Here is a 21,539-nt window from a genome sequence, read left to right on the forward strand (position 1 = left end):
TAGGTCTGATATGTACAAAAATGCAGACTGAGGGCTTTTTCTAGGGAAGATGGCGGCGTAGGAGGACACTGGGCTCACCGCGCGTCCTGCTGATCACTTAGATTCCACCTACACCTGCCTAAATAACCCAGAAAACCGCCAGAAGACTAGCAGAACAGAGTCTCGGGAGCCAAGCGCAGAGGAGAGGCCCACGGAGGAGGGTAGGAAGGGCAGTGAGGCAGTGCGCGCTCCACGGACTGGCGGGAGGGAGCCGGGGCAGAGGGGTGGCCCGCCGGCCACGCAGAGACCCCGGAGCCTGGCTGGCAAAAGCGGAGGGGCTGGACAGAGTGTGTTCCAACAGCAAGCGGGACTTGACATCTGGAAGGTTATAAGCTAACAGCTCTGCTCGGAGAACGGGAGGGCTGGAGGACAATGGGAGGGAGAGTTGTTGAGCCTCAGACGACAGAGCTCAGCTTGGCGGGGAACAAAGGCACTCGCCAGCGCCATCTCCCTCGCCCTTCCCCCAGCCAAAATCCCAAAGGGAACCAGTTCCTGCCAGGGAACTTGCTTGCACCGCACAAACACCCAACGCTGTGCTTCTGCGGATCCATCCCTCCAGCAGGTCTGACTCCCTCCCGGGGCCGCAGGGCCCCTCCCGAACCGGATCTCCGAAGGAAAAGTGAGCTGAGCCTGCCCTCCCGCCCCCGTGCACCTTGCCGATCCACCCCAGCTAATACGCCAGATCCCCAGCACCACAAGCCTGGCAGTGTGCAAGTAGCCCAGATGGGCCACGCCACCCCGCAGTGAATCCCGCCCCTAGGAGAGGCGAAGAGAAGGCACACACCAGTCTGACTGTGGCCCCAGCGTTGGGCTGGGGGCAGACATCGGGTCGGACTGCAGCCCCACCCACCAACACAAGTTATTCAAGACAGCACAGGGGAGTGCCCCGCAGTCCCGCCCAACTCCAGGGACTATCCAAAATGACGAAATGGAAGAATTCCCCTCAAAAGAATCTCCAGGAAATAACAACAGCTAATGAACTGATCAAAAAGGATTTAAACAGTATAACAGAAAGGGAATTGAGAATAATAGTCATAAAATTCATCGCCGGGCTTGAAAACAGTATAGAGGACAACAGAGAATCTCTTGCTACAGAGACCAAGGGACTAAGGAACAGTCAGGAGGAGCTAAAAAAATGCGATAAATGAGCTGCAAAATAAAATGGAAACGACCACAGCTCGGATTGAAGAGGCAGAGGAGAGAATAGGTGAACTAGAAGATAAAATTATGGAAAAAGAACCTGAGAAAAAGAGAGACAAAAAAATCCAGGAGTATGAGGGGAAAATTAGAGAACTAAGTGATGCACTAAAGAGAAATAATCTACGCATATTTGGTATTCCAGAGGAGGAAGAGAGAGGGAGAGGTGCTGAAGGGGTACTTGAAGAAATAATAGCTGAGAAATTCCCTGATCTGGGGAAGGAAAAAGGCATTGAGATCCAAGAGGCACAGAGAACTCCCTTCAGACGTAACTTGAATCGATCTTCTGCACGACATATCATAGTGAAACTGGCAAAATACAAGGATAAAGAGAAAATTCTGAAAGCAGTGAGGGATAAACGTGCCCTCACATATAAAGGGAGACCTATAAGACTCGTGACCGATCTCTCTTCTGAAACTTGGCAGGCCAGAAAGGCATGGCAGGAGATCTTCAACGTGATGAACAGGAAAAATATGCAGCCGAGAATCCTTTATCCAGCAAGTCTGTCATTTAGAATAGAAGGAGAGATAAAGGTCTTCCCAAACAAACAAAGACTGAAGGAATTCGTCACCACTAAACCAGCCTTGCAAGAGATCCTAAGGGGGATCCTGTGAGACAAAGTACCAGAGACATCGCTACAAGCATAAAACATACAGACACCACAATGACTCTAAACCCATATCTTTCTATAATAACACTGAATGTAAATGGACTAAATGCGCCAACCAAAAGACATAGGGTATCAGAATGGATAAAAAAACAAGACCCATCTATTTGCTGTCTACAAGAGACTCATTTTAGACCTGAGGACACCTTTAGATTGAGAGTGAGGGGATGGAGAACTATTTATCATGCTACTGGATGTCAAAAGAAAGCTGGAGTAGCCATACTTATATCAGACAAACTAGACTTTAAAGGCTGTAACAAGAGATGAAGAAGGGCATTATATAATAATTACAGGGTCTATCCATCAGGAAGAGCTAACAATTATAAATGTCTATGCGCCAAATACGGGAGCCCCCAAATATATAAAACAATTACTCACAAACATAAGCAACCTTATTGAGAAGAATGTGGTAATTGCAGGGGACTTTAACACTCCACTTACAGAAATGGATAGATCATCTAGACACACAGTCAATAAAGAAACAAGGGCCCTGAAGGATACATTGGATCAGATGGACTTGACAGATATATTTAGAATTCTGCATCCCAAAGCAACAGAATATACTTTCTTCTCGAGTGCACGTGGAACATTCTCCAAGATAGATCACATACTGGGTCACAAAACATCCCTTCATAAGTTTACAAGAATTGAAATTATACCATGCATACTTTCAGACCACAATGCTATGAAGCTTGAAATCAACCACAGGAAAAAGTCTGGAAAACTTCCAAAAGCATAGAGGTTAAAGAACACCCTACTAAAGAATGAGTGGGTCAACCAGGCAATTAGAGAAGAAATTTAAAAATATATGGAAACAAACGAAAATGAAAATACAACAATCCAAACGTTTTGGGATGCAGCGAAGGCAGTCCTGAGAGGAAAATACATTGCAATCCAGGCCTATCTCAAGAAACAAGAAAAATCCCAAATACAAAATCTAACAGCACACCTAAAGGAAATAGAAGCAGAACACCAAAGACAGCCTAAACCCAGCAGAATAAGAGAAATAATAAAGATCAGAGCAGAAATAAACAATATAGAATCTAAAAAAACTGTAAAGCAAATCAACAAAACCAAGAGTTGGTTTTTTGAAAAAATAAACAAAATTGATAAACCTCTAGCCAGGCTTCTCAAAAAGAAAAGGGAGATGACCCAAATAGATAAAATCATGAATGAAAATGGAATTATTACAACCAACCCCTCAGAGATACAAGCAATTATCAGGGAATACTATGAAAAATTATATGCCAACAAACTGGACAACCTGGAAGAAATGAACAAATTCCTAAACACCCACATGCTTCCAAAACTCAATCAGGAGGAAATAGAAAGCTTGAACAGACCCATAACCAGCGAAGAAATTGAATCAGTCATCAAAAATCTCCCAACAAATAAGAGTCCAGGACCAGATGGCTTCCCTGGGGAGTTCTACCAGACGTTTAAAGCAGAGATAATACCTATCCTTCTCAAGCTATTCCAAGAAATAGAAAGGGAAGGAAAACTTCCAGACTCATTCTATGAAGCCAGTATTACTTTGATTCCTAAACCAGACAGAGACCCAGTAAAAAAAGAGAACTACAGGCCAATATCCCTGATGAATATGGATGCAAAAATTCTCAATAAGATACTAGCAAATCTAATTCAACAGCATATAAAAAGAATTATTCACCATGATCAAGTGGGATTCATTCCTGGGATACAGGGCTGGTTCAACATTCGCAAATCAATCAATGTGATACATCACATTAATAAAAGAAAAGACAAGAACCATATGATCCTGTCAATCGATGCAGAAAAGGCATTTGACAAAATTCAGCACCCTTTCTTAATAAAAACCCTTCAGAAAGTTGGGATAGAAGGAACATACTTAAACATCATAAAAGCCATTTATGAAAAGCCCACAGCTAACATCATCCCCAATGAGGAAAACTGAGAGCTTTTTCCCTGAGATAAGGAACACAACAGGGATGTCCACTCTCACCACTGTTGTTTAACATAGTGTTGGAAGTTCTAGCATCAACAATCAGACAACAAAAGGAAATCAAAGGCATCAAAATTGGCAAAGATGAAGTCAAGCTTTCACTTTTTGCAGATGACATGATACTATACATGGAAAATCCAATAGACTCCACCAAAAGTCTGCTAGAACTGATCCATGAATTCAGCAAAGTTGCAGGATACAAAATCAATGTACAGAAAATCAGTTGCATTCTTATACACTAACAATGAAGCAACAGAAAGACAAATAAAGAAACTGATCCCATTCACAATTGCACCAAGAAGCATAAAATACCTAGGAATAAATCTAACCAAAGATGTAAAAGATCTGTATGCTGAAAACTACAGAAAGCTTATGAAGGTAATTGAAGAAGATATAAAGAAATGGAAAGACATTCTGTGCTCATGGATTGGAAGAATAAATATTGTCAAAATGTCAATACTACACAAAGCTATCTATACATTCAATGCAATCCCAATCAAAATTGCACCAGCATTCTTCTCGAAACTAGAACAAGCAATCCTAAAATTCATATGGAACCACAAAAGGCCCCGAATAGCCAAAGTAATTTTGAAGAAGAAGACCAAAGCAGGAGGCATCACAATCCCAGACTTTAGCCTCTACTACAAAGCTGTAATCGTCAAGACAGCATGATATTGGCACAAAAACAGACACGTAGACCAATGCAATAGAATAGAAACCCCAGAACTAGACACACAAACGTATGGCCAACTAATCTTTGACAAAGCAGGAAAGAACATCCAATGGAAAAAAGACAGTCTCTTTAACAAATGGTGCTGGGAGAACTGGACAACAACATGCAGAAGGTTGAAACTAGACCACTTTCTCACACCATTCACAAAAATAAACTCAAAATGGATAAAGGACCTGAATGTGAGACAGGAAACCATCAAAACCCTAGAGGAGAAAGCAGGAAAAGACCTCTCTGACCTCAGCCGCAGCAATTTCTTACTTGACACATCCCCAAAGGCAAGGGAATTAAAAGCAAAAATGAACTACTGGGACCTTATGAAGATAAAAACCTTCTGCACAGCAAAGGAAACAACCAACAAAACTAAAAGGCAACCAACGGAATGGGAAAAGATATTTGCAAATGACATATTGGACAAAGGGCTAGTATCCAAAATCTATAAAGAGTTCACCAAACTCCACACCCGAAAAACAAATAACCCAGTGAAGAAATGGGCAGAAAACATGAATAGACACTTCTGTAAAGAAGACATCCGGATGGCCAACAGGCACATGAAAAGATGCTCAATGTCGCTCCTCATCAGGGAAATACAAATCAAAACCACACTCAGATATCACCTCATGCCAGTCAGAGTGGCCAAAATGAACAAATCAGGAGACTATAGATGCTGGAGAGGATGTGGAGAAATGGGAACCCTCTTGCACTGTTGGTGGGAATGCAAACTGGGTGCAGCCGCCCTGGAAAAGTGTGGAGGTTCCTCAAAAAATTAAAAATAGATCTACCCGATGACCCAGCAATAGCACTGCTAGGAATTTACCCAAGGGATGCAGGAGTACTGATGCATAGGGGCACTTGTACCCCAATGTTTAGAGCAGCACTCTCAACAATAGCCAAATTATGGAAAGAGCCTAAATGTCCATCAACTGATGAATGGATAAAGAAATTGTGGTTTACATACACAATGGAGTACTACGTGGCAATGAGAGAGAATGAAATATGGCCCTTTGTAGCAACGTGGATGGAAATGGAGAGGGTTATGCTAAGTGAAATAAGCCATACAGAGAAAGACAGATACCATATGTTTTCACTCTTATGTGGATCCTGGGAAACTTAACAGAAACCCATGGGGGAGGGGAAGGAAAAAAAGAAAGAAAAGAGATTAGAGTGGGAGAGAGAGCCAAAGCATAAGAGACTCTTAAAAACTGAGAACAAACTGAGGGTTGATGGGGGGTGGGAGGGAGAGGAGGGTGGGTGATGGGGAGTGAGGAGGGCACCTTTTGGGACGAGCACTGGGTGTTGTATGGAAACCAATTTGACAATAAATTCCATATATTGGAAAAAAGTGCAGACTGAGCCCTGCTATCTACGGTCTTGTGTTGGCATGAGCTGCCATTTCTAGTTTTCCCACTTTTTGTAGAGACAACTGAGTTTTTGATAATCAATTAGAGAGCAGGATCGGGCTTGAAAGGCCATGGGAATTCCCTTCAGTGGAGGCTGCATAGCAGGGCTCTAGAGGGCTGGGCACAGAGTCTGAGCTCTAAAACCACCCAGCGAGGTGACCTCAGGCCAGTTGTCAGCTTCCCAAGGCCTCAGCTTGCTTATGTTCAAAATGGCAATAATGGTAGTGCCCACTTCCTAAAGAGGTTTAAAGATTAAGTAAAAAATCATTCTTACATAATAACTACCTTGGTACCTGATACAGAGTAAATGCCCCATAAATGTTCACTCTTCTTTTTTTAAAAAATTTTTTTTCAACGTTTATTTATTTTTGGGGGGGGGGGACAGAGAGAGACAGAGCATGAACGGGGGAGGGGCAGAGAGAGAGGGAGACACAGAATCGGAAACAGGCTCCAGGCTCTGAGCCATCAGCCCAGAGCCTGACGCGGGGCTCGAACTCACGGACCGCGAGATCGTGACCTGGCTGAAGTCGGACGCTTAACCGACTGCACCACCCAGGCGCCCCTGTTCACTCTTCTTAATTGAGATCAAACAGATGTCACTTGTCAGGGGTGTACCCTGGGTCAGTGGCTTCTCCAATAATACTAATAACTATTATTTACTGAGTTCTTGTGCTATGCCAGGCGCTGAACTGGGTGCTTATATACGTGATCACATTCAGGTCTTTAAATGACACCATTTAACAGGGGACGGAACCAAGTATTAGATACAAATTAAGTGAAATCTCCAAAGCGCGCTGATCAGCGAGACCCAGCCCTCTGGCTGACTGATGCGGAAGCAAACACTTTAGCAGGAATGTCAGGGACACTCACAGTGTGTGCATTACCTCAAGGACTAAGGAGGCAAAATCCTGAGATTGTTGTGGAGATTAAGTAAACGATGTCTTCAGAGCACCTGGATGCCTCACCCCTTTCTCTACACCTGCAAGGTTTCAGTGGCCTTTGGCATGGGGATGGGACAGGTCGTCTTCATTCCCTTGCCTGAGGCCAGCTGGTGGTGACCCCAAAGCCCGGAGCCACACGAACCACCCCACCCCCACCCCCCCACGGAAGCATGCCAGTGCAGGGCAGGGTGTCACGCACGGCTCTGGCCTTCTCGTTCCTGCTCCACTCACCAGCCAGCTCGTCTGCTTCCAAGCAAGCACGACGTTTCTTCTGGAAAGATGCTCCAGACCAGAAAAAAACAGCAAATGAGATCAAAGTGCACCACCAAAAACACTTCAGCTTGGGAGAATGTTACAGGAAGAGACACCAGAGAACATGATCTCTGCCTTCAGAAGAGAGAATGTCTGGGGGCACCTGGGTGGCTCCGTTGGCTGAGCGTCCCACTTGGGCTCAGGTCAGGATCTCGTGGTTCTTGAGTTTGAGCCCCACGTCGGGCTCACTGCTGTCAGCCTGTCAGTGCAGAGCCCACTTCAGATCCTCTGTCCCCGTCTCTCTGCCCCTTCCCCACGTGTGCTCTCCCAGAATAGAGAACGTCCGAGGCCTCAAGAATGTTGATCCGTTCGGCTTCCAGATTTTCACAGGTGTGGAGGAAAGAAGCCTCTTTTCACAGGTGGCCATAGTGAAGCCACCAACACTTTCTTACGACCGAGGTCTGCAGCCGGGTGGCAAGAGTGATGGGCTGGCTCTGGGCCTGGGCGCTGCTTTGACTGAGAGTTCTCCTTAATGGAATGATTTCCTCTCTCTGTGTGTTGCTTCCCTGTAAAATGAAGGAATTGGATGTCACAAGGCCTAAGCTTTTTTCCAGTGTAAATGTATATGATTCAAATGAATGGTTACAATGGACTGAATAAATGGGCCATAAGCAGAAAGGCAAACATTTGCCCGAGATGTAATCTGGAGGGAGTTTTAACACTGTGTGGAGCGACGCTCTTGGTAACAGGCGAGAGCGCCGTCTGGTCTCCGTGATGGACAGTAATGGAGGAACTGATGGTCCTCTGGGACCAAGGAGACAACCAGTCTGGTAGGACCAGGGTGGGGCTCTACCGTGTATTAAGCAAGCCCTGGGTGTCCCAGTCTACCGCTTACAAGGCAAAGGGTCTCGGCAAATCGGTACCTCCCGGCAGAGGGGAGATGGCCGAGAGGTGCAGGGATTTCCTACAGAACTGTCCTCATTGGCAAGGGGTGCCAGCAGCCTGCGGCCAGCAGCCCCTAACCATGACCCAGGGACATCCCGGGGCACTTGAGGAGTCCATGTGTGTGCTAAAAAAGCCACAGTGGAGGATGATGGATATACATGGTGGGGCGGGGGGGATATTCGGTAGAGTGCATTCTTCCATTAAACAAGTGTTTCCCAGACCCGGCTAGTTATTAAGATACTCCAGGAAGCTTCTTAAAAATCAGATTCCCAGGATCCAGCCCGGTCAGAATTCCTGGAGCGAAGGGCCAGGAATGCACATGTTTTAAGAACGTCCCACATATTTCTGGTGAGGAGCTGATGGGTATCTCTGCACGAGATTCCCCACCACTCGACTGCAGTGACACCTGGCACACTGAACACTCAACAGAGAGAGCAAAGTAGGTGGTCCAGCTTTTGTCTGTTTGCTTGTTTGGGGAAAAAGAGACAAGGGGGCCGAGGTAGAGCGTCAGGCCTTCCTAAATACTTTCTCAAGAACCCTCCCTATGTATGAGTGGAGGAAACTCTGGGTCTAGCCTACTTCACCTCTTCCAGACGACCCTGCCCTTGTTGAGTCCCCCTCCTGAGTCCCCCAGCTGCTACCCTGCCAATCTCAAAACCCAGAGGCCACGGCATCAGCAAGCTGGGAATGAATGGGCCCGACAGCGTGAGAGGGTACGTACCCAAAACGCCCATGCGCTCACCGCTGCGTGTCTTCTTGCCTTACGTCCCAGAGAAACTTACACCGGAAGACATTTTCACACGACTCATGGGCGAGGCTCTGGTTCTTAGCCATTTATGTGGTCCTGGGTCAGTTGAATTACAGGGATTATGAAGCACCTCCCCCGGCGCAATATTTACAAGTTCCCATCTCTTCATCCCGCTGAAACTTTTGCACTCAGTCTGTCCACGCTGGTTCCTTATGAACTTGTCGCAGGCTCTAAGACTTCATTCGCTCAGCCCCGCCTTCCTTCTCTTCCCTTTCATCAAGTGCTTGGCACTGGGTAGACATTTAACCAAAAGCTGGGGGCACAGAAATAGAAGACAGGCTTTCCCTTAAGGATCTTGTGCCCTGTCTTCTCCAGCCCTGCCAGGTAGCATGTGGGCCACATCGATGGTGAACCACTTCAGTAAAATTAAATGTGCTCCTTCATGTAATACATGAATATTCACTTCCCCTTTCTGGGCCTCGGAGAGTAGTCTAAGGCAACGGTTTTAAAATCGTGTTTTACGCAGAGCTGATTCCAAGGCCCTGTTGGAGAGGGAGGCTCGGCTGAAAGCAAGACTCCAAGCTTCTCTCCACGTCACCAACATTATTCCTCAGGGTCGAAATTGCTGGTGTAGGTGGTACAGCTTCCAGGGTGTGCGTTCCACACACACCATGGTTTTGAGACCATGCAGAAGGGCTGGATTTAAGAGGTTCTGCATGAAGAAGAGTTTGGATTGAGGACAGAGGGAAGAGGGAGCCACTGTTAAGAAAACCATCTTGAGGCTCCATGTACTGGAATCAAAGGATGAGTCTGGAGTTACTCCCTCAAAGCCAAGCCCGGGGAGGGGGTGGGAGAAGTGTCCACTGTCTTCACGCTACCGGAAAAGACTTTGACGATCATCTGGCATCTTCCAAAATTACAGTTGTAAGTGCGGTTATTTGTGTCAGTTCGCACTCATCAGAAGAAAATTCAACGTGCTCCATGTTAGATAAATGCTAAAATACACATTCCATGACGAAAGCATTCCTTTTATTACTTGAAGTATCCCAGTGAACACTGTCTGCCAGGTACCCAAGAGTGAGCAACCAAGTGCTTAAATATTTGACCTGCTCACCTAACTGCCCAGGGACCACAGCGTTTTCAAGTGTTAAAAAGCAGGAAGAGAAGATTTGAAAGTAATGCATACGTTAATAATTATTTTTATCACTTCTTGTCTTCATGCTGACAACTAGTGCACTGAAGAGCTCTGATGATACAGGTTTCAGGCAAGGATTCTCCGTCCTTCAGTATCATATTGTAACAGAAATTCATCTGACTGTCGTAGGTTTGCAAGAAAATTGTCATTGGCCTTAAATTAACCGTGCAATTTTTAAAAATAAGAAAACACACAGATCATTAAAAAAGTGTCCTCGTCACAATTCTGATGGCAGACCTAATCATTTCCAAGGCCGATGGCTAAAGAAGTCTCCCCTTGTCTTTGTTCTCAGGGTGGGCACCGTCTCAGGAACCGGCTTTCATTTCACAGAAGATCCAATCATCCTGACAAGGCATCCTTTCCCCGCTCCATTTATGACAGCATGCATAAAATGACAATCAGAGTCAACAATGGATTTTGACTGAAAACTAAAGTGACAAACAGACTTAGGGTCTCAAATGCAGTTAGGGCTTGGACGTCCACTGTTCCCGTCTATCTAAAAGGTCCAACGGGGCACCTGGGTGGCTCAGTCGGTTGAGCATCTGACTCTTGATTTTAGCTCAGGTCGTGATCTCACAGTTTGTGGGGTCGAGCCCCGTGTCGGGCTCTGCGCTGACAGCACAGAAGCTGCTTGGGATTCTGTTTCTCTCTCCCTCCCCTCCCTCACTCTCTCTCTCTCTCTCTGTCCCTCTCTCTCCCTCTCCAAGTAAATAAAAATAAACTTGGTAAAATGTCACTGAGGGACACATGCCCACGTGCCCCCAGCTCAGGCAGATGGCCCCACACGCAGAGGACAAGACCTCCGGGTCGCACGGTGGGGGACCAGCCAGGTCTGGGCACTGCCCGACTCCACCTGTTCACGCTCTCCCTTCCAGGTTGGTGCTCGCAACTCACCTTTCTTCCTCCTCCAAATGGAGGGCGAGACAACAACAATGCCCGCCTCCTTGCTCCTGTCACGGCCATCTGGTCACCAGGGTGGAGCCCAGCCTGCCTCACGCAGTCCGTGAAGCAGGCCGGAAGCACTGGGCACGTGGGGTGTCCCTGCCCCTTTCCTCTAGTGAGGACCCCACAGATTGGACCCCAGAGACACGGAGGGTTAAGTCCACACTCACTGACGATCCCTCACTCTCTGCCCTCCCCACGCTTTCCAGATTGTGCCCCTCTGCCACAGGAGATGGTCCCAAGTGCTGTGAGCCCCGTGGTAAGGATGGTGATTCTTATATATAAGGTTCTGTAGGGCTTAATAAAATTCTTTCGTGGGAATTATACCATTTTTTTCTTCACACACACGGTTGAGAATGTGGGGAAGGGAAGGAAATGTCATCTACTATCATTTATTGAATATACTGTCAATCCTTACAATACTGACAGGCAGTTCGCACCTGACACTTTGCGGAGGGGTAGGGCAAGCTCACAGGTATACTACCCTGTGCACGGCCAGTCCGCCAGAGCACGACTGCTGGCCCGGGACAACCCCCACCCCCGTCCTCCAAGCAGCCAGTCCCCTGCTCCACGAGGCTGTACCTTTCAAGTCCCAGAGCCCCGTGATGAAGGCTGCAAGGCCGGGGGACATGCCAGGAGGTTCTTCAACCCCAGGTACGAGCCCCGTGTGCCCAGGGCTCAGGGATGGTCCCAGAAAGCCTCGCACACATCCTGGGAAGGCTCAGGGCACAGCAGGCTGGGTTGGCACTGGGAGAAGATACAGACCTGGCCCTGCAACCATGGGGGCTGCAGGCTTAGGGGGGGCCTCCGGGTACAGCAGCCCCCCACCGCGGGCCCACAAGGGACCAGCCGCCAGCCTGTGCCAGAGCTGCCCAAATCAGCCCTCAGAAAGGGAGCCAGGCACCAAACACATGGGAGACCCAATGCCAAGCACAAGAGCAGAGGCAGGGACAGCGCGTGGGAACCCCAGGGAGCGGGCCGGACAGCACCCTGGTGACCCACCTGCCACCACCCATCGCTCTCACCGGAGAGGCAGGCAGCTTGGGGGCAGAGGCACAGAGGCACGTTTTCCGGAGAAAGGAGTGTTGGGACCCTAGGGTGGGTGGGCTCCCGAGACACAGGCTGGCTTTGAGCTCCACACGCGGCCACACTGGGCTGGCTCTGGGTCCCGCGACAGAGGGGGACCCACCAAGGCCCCATCACAGGCCCCCCCTCCCAGCTGGCATTAGCACAGTGACGCTCAGCATCGCTGCTGCCTGTTGGAGGCAACCTTCCCCACCTTCCTTCCGTGAGTGAGAATGAAGTGATGCCTCCAGAAACCCGGGGCATTGAGGGAAAAGGCAAGACGCCCATGAGAAATGAGGACACGGCTCGTGTCAGCACCAGCGGGAGACACTAGAGGCAGCCGTGGCCAACCGAGTTCCCTGGGAAGAGCTCTCGTCTGACGCCTTTACGTCCCCGCTTGCAGGTGCTCCCGTGGTCGCAAGTAGGAAGGCGTGGAGCCTCCCGGGAGCACAGAGAAGCCCCCACGCACAGCCGCGCCCCGGCGCAGGAGTCCCCCCACCCGGCGCACTGTCCACCCTGGCCAAGAAGCCACCGACGGCAGCCAGCAGGGGACCGAGGGCACAGCATCTTCACGGGGGGCTCACCCCATACCTGGGCATGCAGAAGAGAATCGTGAGCCGCCCCCAGGTCCCTATCACCCGGCGGGGCAGCAGGAGCATTCTCTGCACGCTTGGCTGCGCGCGTGCGGCCTGAAAACCTTAGGTGTCCGCAAACCTTACAGGCACCAGGTAGAGAGCCCGCCGTGTGTCCCCAGAGCATTTGGCTGGCTCACAAAGGACTGACTAATGGGTGTCTGCAGGAAAGATCCTGAAAAAAAAAACCAGACCATGCTTCATGTTATGAAAAGAAAGTGTCACTGTAGGCATTTACCAAAGCTGTCAGCCTTCCAGATTCTTCCCCTCGTGTCGTCTCTGCTTCTCTGGCCTGTCCACCTTCTCTGGCCCAGCTGCCCGTCCCCCCGCTCGCGCCTGGACATCAGCGCGGGGACCCACCGTCCTGCTCGGACCTCCTCAGCGGCGCCTCGTTCGTGCTCTCCAGTGCCCCCGCCAACCTCGGCCCCGCCACCGGGCACCCCACGCTTCCGTGAGCTGGCCCTTCCTCTTTGTCCCCTCCACCCCCACCGACCACATCACACAGGACCCGCTGACCTCGTGACAGATGGCGCATGTCCAGCCACTGTCCCCCACCCACTCTCCCCTTCCCCAAACCCTGGCACAGAGAGCCGTCCCTCGGGACCAGCCGACGTCCCCGCCCTCCGCACCGCCTTCTGCATTTCCTCTGTCCCCAGGAGGCATTGCGAGTCAGCGTCTGGTGCCATCCGCCCCCCGTCTCAGGCGCGGTGCTGAGCTCCTCCAGCAGAACGGCTGGGTAGCGTCTGGGGTTTTATATCGATTTGGTCGCCCATCCAATACCGAGGGGGGTCGTCTACGGGCACTCACTATACGCCTCGCAAATTCAAACATGAAAAACAAGAAACCCTTGGCAGGTGCTCAGCGTCTGATGAGCGGCACCAAGATGCAGACCGTGAATGCAAGCACCATGACACAGACCGAGAGTCACCCTCAGGGCTCAAGGGAGCCCCGGGGAAGGACCAAGGCAGGAGCAGGCGCCTCCGGGGCAAGGGCGGTGCGCTGATCCCACGGCTTCGCGCGCACCTGAGCGCAGGCTCCCCTCAAGGGAAACCTGGTGGCTGACTGCTGTCAGCACGGTGCAGGGGACACCGAGGCCATGGGAGGACACGTCCAGTGACCAGCCGGCCACCACTCTGCCCCCCTCCGTCACCAGCACAGAATGGTCTGCTTTCACTTTTCCTGACAGTAAAGGAGCTTGGTTTATAAAAATTGCCTTCACAGTAAAACCTATTCATTACCGTCCACCTCCCTCGGCAGGCTGTCCCCGAGCACGGAGGAGGGAGGTCCCGCTGCCCACACCGGCAGGTCCCCTGCCCACAGCCAAGCCCACACAGGAGAGAGAACGGCCTCCGGGTGGAGCCCAAACCAACCGTCGGGAGCAGAACACACATAAAAAGCCGACGGTTGTGGATTCGTTTGGAATTACTTTCCACTTCATAAATTAGGTGGAAGGCAAGGCGGCAGGCAGCGGGTGGAGGAAAGAACAGACCTGAGAGTCAGAAGCCCTGGGTTTAAATCCAGGCTCTGCCCCTCCATAGTTAGGGGACGTCGTAGGTCACGTAACTTCTCACCTTCAGTTTTCCTTGTGTACAAATTCGAGGTAATCTTGGCTCTGCCTACAGTTTTCATGAGACTCAAATTAATTCTTCATTTGAACCTCCAGTCAGATGTGAGGGTGTTTTCCGAGCTGGTGGGGGGGGGGGGGAGCCCAGTTCACATGTGGGTCACGATAATTAATCCTGCCAATGAAATAAACCTTGCAGGACAGACCCCTTGAGACCATTCTCGTCTCCTGGAGAACCCTGGCCCTTGACTTCACCTGAAGTCCACACTGAGTGATGGCGAATCTCATGGGTCAAGCCAACTGGCCACAGGTGCCCAGATTCAACATTATTTCTGGATGTGTTTGCGAGGATATTTCTCCATGACATTAGCATTTGGATCTGTGCACTCAGTAAACAGCCCTCCCCCTGCAGCTGGGCATCATCCAAACTGTTGGAGGCCTGGGGAGAACAAGAAGCGGAGGAAGGTAGAGTTTTTCCTGCCTGCTTGAGCCGGGTCATCAGTCTTCTCTTGTCTTTGGACTGGGATTTACATCGCTGGCCCCCCTGGTTCTCAGGCCTTCCGGACTGGACTGAGATATACCACTGCTTTCCTGGGTCTCCAGCATACAGAGGGCAAATCATGAGATGGATGGATGGATGGATGGATGGATGGATGGATGGATGGATGGTTGGATAGATACATGATGGATGGATAGATAGGTGGGTGGGTGGGTGGATAGAGAGATGATAGATACAGATGAATGGATGGATGGATGGATGGATGGATGGATGGATGGAGAGACAGATATCATATGCATGTTTATTCATATACATGTGTAGTTATATATAAATGTATAATCAAATAATTGATATAGAATGTAATTATAATAATAAAGGTATAGACAGATCCCTGGGTGCTACCCCATCCCCATCATAATTTCTGGACAACTGTATATTTTTGTTTTCTATGCAGTGAAGATCCTTGGATTTATTTTAAATAAACTTTATTTTTTAGAGTAGTTTGAGGTTCACAGAAAAATCGAGCAGGAGTGACAGAGATCTCCTCTAACCTCCTTAAGCATACCTGGGCACAGCCTCCCCCATTACCAACACCCACTGTGAGAATAATACATTTGCTACAATGGATGAATCTGCATTATCACATCATTATCACCCAAGGTCCGTAGTTTACATTAGATACTGGTAACGGTTGCACAACATTTTGAATGCAATTAATGCTACTTACAAGTAGCTATAGTGGCAAATTTTGTTATATGTATTTCATCATGATTTCTAAAAGTTAATAATGCACTACACTGAAAACGCTGACCTCCACACGTGAATGGGTGAGTGGGGAGGCTTGTACCTGATGTGCCATTAAGGCTCCTCACAGAAAGGGGAAGCTGAGTCTGGGGGTCCAGCATGGAATACGGTCATGACCCATCACCCAGTGTTCTGGGTATTGGCTATAAAAATGTCCTATTAGTTTTTAAAGTAATGAGGACATCCTTACAAGGCGTGATTATTAGTTTGCAAATATGACTGCACATTTCATTGGCTTTTGAAGTGGGTCAGCATCTCACAGGGGCGAAGGCTCCGTGCAGCCCCTCGACAAACTGCACTCCCTCCTGTGAGAACATTCCACAGGCACCGCACTGACCCTGAAAGAAGCTGTTACGGTAAAGAGTAATGGCGACCAGTAACCGGTCCCACCAGAGTGACCTTTGCGAAGGGAAGGGAAAGTTCTTTCTCCATAATCAAGGTAGAGTCCCTGGGAGACTGAGAATCCCTGAAGCACTTATGACGTCCTCTTGTGACTCCTACTACTAGATAATTGTGGCTTCGCTGTCCTGAGAGGACAGGCAAAAGATACAAAATATGAGGAAAAGCAAACAAATCAGAATACAAGGAAAAGAAACTGTAGGTCCTGAGACAGCACCTAAGAAGTTGGGGGAGGTCCCAAACCCGAGGCTTGTTCTAGAAGAAAGTCTGAGCACCAGGCCACCTTACGACCCGCGTCTGTGGCTGGTGCGTGCTCCCTGATTTGATCTCTGCGAGCTTTCCCCACGCCTTAGCGACCAGTACCTTGGGGTGCTAGGTATGTGCTCATTTTCTAGAACCCGAAGGGTTCTCTGCAGGCAGAGCCATTTGTGGGCACGAGATGGAAATTGAATGAAGCCACTCACAAGGACCAGCGATGGCTTGCCCTTGGTTTTATGGGCTCCAGATGTGTGCGGCATCATCCACCATCGGAATAATTATTTGCACGTGCAAATAGCTGGCAACTGTTAACAGAGCAAAACGGCGGGGCCCTCTCACCACAGAACACCTAACACTGGGCCATTTGTCTGCTGAATTCTGCAACCTGACCTTTCTCACTCGGCTATTACATGGTAGCAAGGTGGTTTTCTGGAGCCCGACCTCAGAGTGAGTTTCAAGAATGTGACAGTGACAAACACAAGGAATCCGTCACACGACAAGACCTACCTAAGGGATTCCAACAAGCCGTGCGGCTGATTCCCCAGACATGTAGGTCAGCTGAGCAGCTCGGGCTGTCTGGGGCGGTGGAGGCCGGTGCGAGGAGGCAGCTGGGGAGCCAAACAACGGAGGTGTCGACATACGAGGACACCCTCACCTTGGGAAGTCACCCCCACCCTGCGAAAGGCTTGCGTCGTGCCCGGGGCCTCATTCCAGGGCCAGGAGGGGCAAAGAGCCCTTGTGAAAACAAGCAAGGTTCCCCGAAGTGGTTCTGCCAGTTCTGAGCAGACGGGCGCACATGAGCCGCCGGGGGCCCCAGCACCCCAGCAGCTGCCGGTGGGCACCCCGGAGCCGTGCAGCCGTCTCCCTGCCAGTCCCCAAGAGAAAACCCCTCGCCCCCTTCTCCCGCCTACCCCCTCCTCGTATATGTGACTCTCTTCTGGGCGTTCAGGATACAGCCAGGAACCATGTCCTCGCCCCTGTGAAGCTGACATTTTAGCTGGAGACACATAAGTAAAGAGCAGGCATGTAACACAATTTGATGAAGTGATTTATGCGGAGACACCGAATGACAGAGGAAGGGCACGAGGAAGTGGGGAGCATCTACGTGGGGCCCCTGGATGGGGAGAACCGGGTCTCCAGGAGGAGGAGGATGCCTCCCGGACCAGTGCCGCCCACCTCTCCGGTCTCCCCCCCAGACAGGAGAGGTGCTCCCCGGGAAAGAAATCTCTTTGCTGCGTCTGACGAAACAGGAGGGGAAGAAGGCCACCGGGCACCAGGCCTCAGCCCAAAGTGCCCTGCGGGGTCAGGAGACAGGATATTTGAAATCGGGGAGTCCAATACCAAAGCTGACATCATCAATGACAATTTCTCACATCGCGGGGTGAAGTCCTTTCCCACGACTGACACATGAACGTGGGTCCCTGTCCAGCAATGTTCTGGAAATTGCTTCTGTGGATGAAGCCGCCCTCCTTCTTGGCCTGCTCCTTGAGGTTCTCTGAGCAAGATCCAGGGGCGGGTCGTCGGCATCGCCCCCTCCCCCTGCTCCCATGCCACCTCGGCCACTGCAGCCGCCCTGCTGGCCTCCTGCGGGGTCTCCTGACCCTTGACCACTTAGCCAGAAACCCCTGTGCCTTAGATGTGAATCCCTGGTGCCTGCTGAGTTCCGACCCCTGGGATTTTACTCCCCATTATGTATTCACCAGAGGCCGGGCAGGTCCGCAAAGATGCTCAGCTGAGCGACGATCCAGGTTTCTAACCTCACACAGCTTCGAATCTAAGCGACAGTTCCCGGGCCTGGACGCACTTTCCAATCACATGGAGGGCGTTTCCGAAAACACGTCGTGACAGCACGCCAGAGCCACGGGATCGGCCTTCTTAGCGGGTATTTTTAAGACACTCAGATATTCTAATGTGCAACCAAGACAACCTGCAGACTGCATTCCGGTGCCCAGGCAGACGCATTTCAGGGAGCCCGTGGTCAAACCACCAGCCTCTAAATGCAGCTTTTCCTAATGTGTATGCCCTTGAAATCCAGCTGTGACACTCGGCCTCCATCGGCTCTTAAACAATACTCTTCCGCTCGCAGAAGAGAAGCCTGCCTCTTCCCCACTGGGATGGAAAAGCTTCGAGGGGTCAGACTAAAGGGCACATCTAAGTATCCACGTGGGGACCAGGAGTGAGTGGTTCTAATCATCAGAGAAGGAACCCTCTCGTCCGTCAGATGTTTCCCGAGCCTTTGCTTTCAACAAAATTAACAGGATCTGATTGAGATGTTGGCTGATAGGTCATTACAATAAATCTTTGATGACACATCAGTTACGTGATTTTTTTGGCTTCTGACTGAGGACTTTGGAGAGGTGAATAGCGTCACCATGAAAAACTCCCGTTTTCATCAGTTTATCCCTACGGATGACATTTATCACTATTTATATGTATGATAACAATAAATATGAATGAAATTGATGGCAAATCTTACCTCATTCTAGCAATAATGTGAATCCTAGCTCATATGTGAATCCATGAGCCAAAAAGGGGAAAGTAAACAAAACAGCCATGCCCATCAAAAAATAGAAGCATTTCCGGGGCGCCTGGGGGGGCGCCGGTTGAGGGTCCGACTTCAGATCAGGTCATGATCTCATGGTTCGTGAGTTCAAGCCCCAAACCGGGCTCTGTGCTGACAGCTCAGAGCACGGAGCCCGCTTCGGATTCTGTGTCTCCCTCTCTCTCTGTCCCTCCCCTGCTCATGCTGTCTTTGTCTCTCTCTCAAAAATAAATGAACATTTAAAAAAATTGTTTTTGGGGTGCCTGGGTGGCTCAGTCGGTTAAGCGTCCAACTTCAGCTCAGGTCATGATCTCGTGGTCTGCGAGTTCGAGCCCCGCGTCAGGCTCTGTGCTGATAGCTCAGAGCCTGGAGCCTGTTTCAGATTCTGTGTCTCCCTCTCTCTCTGACCCTCCCCTGTTCATGTTGTCTCTCCCTGTCTCAAAAATAAAATAAACATTAAAAAAAAAATTTTAAATAAAAAAAATTGTTTTTAATAGAGGCATTTCCAACACCATATTTTGTATACTTAATAATGAATAAAATTACTATACTTACACTATTTTGATCAATTTGATTAATAATTATTGGATTCAGGAAACAATCAGTACTTTCAGATTTAGAGTAAAAGGACATTTTTTTAGTCAGTCATGTATGCATTTTTGTTGCAAAGAAATAGGACAGTATAATCAACAAAAGACCTTTGTTCTTTAAAATATTAAGATACAAGCCTGTGGGGAAAATAGAATGGAAGCAATATGTAATAGTTCCAATTAAAGAAGAGATTGTTCATGGGTTTCAAATCAACCAGCGATATCAAACCTCTGTGGCATTTAGATTCCCTTGGAAAAAAGTCATATAATACTTACTTTTTAATGTTAATATTCACAGACCCTGGAAATTAACGTCTCCATAAATGTTTACAATTATGATGAACATGTTTACCTTTCAGCCTAAAGACGCACAAATGCGAAATGTTTCCGAATCCCCTTCAGAGGGTGTCAGAAGCCCCCTGGTTCCCACCCTCAGCCACCTCCCCCACCCTCCAACTGAGCACAGCTGACGTTTCCAAGTCCTAAACGGCCTGGTGCTTCTATTCGCCTTCCTTGTAGGGCAAGTGTGGCCCCATTCGAGAGACGGTGACTTATCTGAAATCACAGGAAACCAGCAATAGTGAGGGGATTAGAGGGTGAACTTCTGATGACCACAGCCCAGAGGGCTGAGTTATTTCTGCCAGAGAATAAAAAAGACCAATGGGGCCCAACTGAGGACCCATATTCTCTTTGCAAGGCTTTCATCCACCTTCTGAATATAAGATCCATTTTGGCCAGGCACTGCACCCGAAAATCGTCTTAATAATAAGTCAACAGACCTCAGAACAGAAACTGTTTAGAAATTCTCCAGGATCCCATTGAACGAGAAAGTGTCAGGGGAAAGGAGGACAATGGTTATGTGTTTGTGTAGGGAAGTGCCAGGATGAGGGTGTCCCGGGGACCCAGTACGCACACCGACCCACACACTCGGGACACCAGAGCCCGTAGCGTGCTGCCACTCACCCCTGCGTTCAACAGCCTTTGACACCACCAAGAAAAATATACATGGAAACGTTTACATCGCTTGTATCAACCAAAGAGCAAGTTTCAAATCCGAAAAAGAGAAGAAAAATAAGAAGCACTCTTGGGGACAAGACAGAGTTGATATATTGGGGGTGGGGAGAATGCCTCTGAGAACCTCGTTTTTCCAACATTAATAACACGTACAGAGTGGGAAGGCCAGCTTACACTTACAGAGCATTGCAGAAGCCACAGGAATCTACTCCTGTGAGAGAAACCCTCCCTGCCCCCACTGGAGGTGGTACAGGCAGAAAATGATTAGTAAAGATTCCATACCCAGGTAGGTCATTCCTCTGGGAGCAAAACCCATGAAAATGGACTGCGAATGAAATAAATCAGTTCTGAAATATAATGAAGAAAATCCAAAACAAAATATCTTCACAGAGTGGATTTCTGGGTAATGTTCTACCCACGCTAGAGTTTCCACGGGTGTTGGGTAAGGAGGCTCTGACACCGTGGTCGGTCGTCCAGTCACTGAGGGATGATCCCAGGGCCCAGAGCAGCTGTGATGAGGCCATTCTGAAAGAACCTTCGAGGCTGTCAAAATAGCAACCTAAGGCATTCCTTAGGAGTCACAACTTTGGGGGCGCCTGGGTGGCTCCATCGGTTGAGCATCCGACTTCGGCTCAGGTCATGATCTCACAGTTCACGAGTTTGAGCCCTGCATCAGGCTCTATTCTGACAGCCCAGAGCCTGGAGCCTGCTTCAGATGCTGTGTCTCCCTCTCTCTCTGCCCCTTCCCTGCTCATGCGCGCTCTCTCTCTCTCTCTCTCTTTCTCAAAAATAAATAAACATTAAAAAAAAAAGAGTCACAACTTCGGAGCCAGTGGCATTGTTCACATCATGACCTTGGACTGATTATTAAACCCTACTTGGCCTTACTTACTCAGTGGGTAAAATTGGATAATGTAGTACCTGCCTTACAAGGTTGTTCTGAGAATTGTGTTGATATCTGTAAAACAGAACTCTACCTGGCACAGAGAAAGTGCTCTGTGTTTCTAACGTTTTTTCAGTATTAGAGAGAATCTAGCTTTGAGGTAAGTTCTGAGAAGATCAAACATAAGTCAAGAAAATATCATGTGCGATTGTCATTATAATGGCGGACACACGTCATTATCCATTTTTCCA

General features: G+C 49.0%; 1 protein-coding gene across 1 annotated transcript in view; it reads right to left on the reverse strand.

The window, feature by feature from the left end:
- Nucleotides 1-13,958: 13,958 nt before the first annotated feature.
- LOC128311327 (uncharacterized) overlaps nt 13,959-21,539 on the reverse strand; it is a 61,826-nt gene continuing 54,245 nt past the window's right edge. Inside the window, exon 2 of the mRNA XM_053201287.1 lies at nt 13,959-14,738. Coding sequence (XP_053057262.1) covers nt 14,719-14,738 — 20 coding nt within the window. The 3' untranslated portion in view covers nt 13,959-14,718. The remainder of the gene's footprint in view (nt 14,739-21,539) is intronic.

Source organism: Acinonyx jubatus, chromosome A3 (assembly GCF_027475565.1).
Source record: "Acinonyx jubatus isolate Ajub_Pintada_27869175 chromosome A3, VMU_Ajub_asm_v1.0, whole genome shotgun sequence".
Taxonomy (NCBI): Eukaryota; Metazoa; Chordata; class Mammalia; order Carnivora; family Felidae; genus Acinonyx; species Acinonyx jubatus.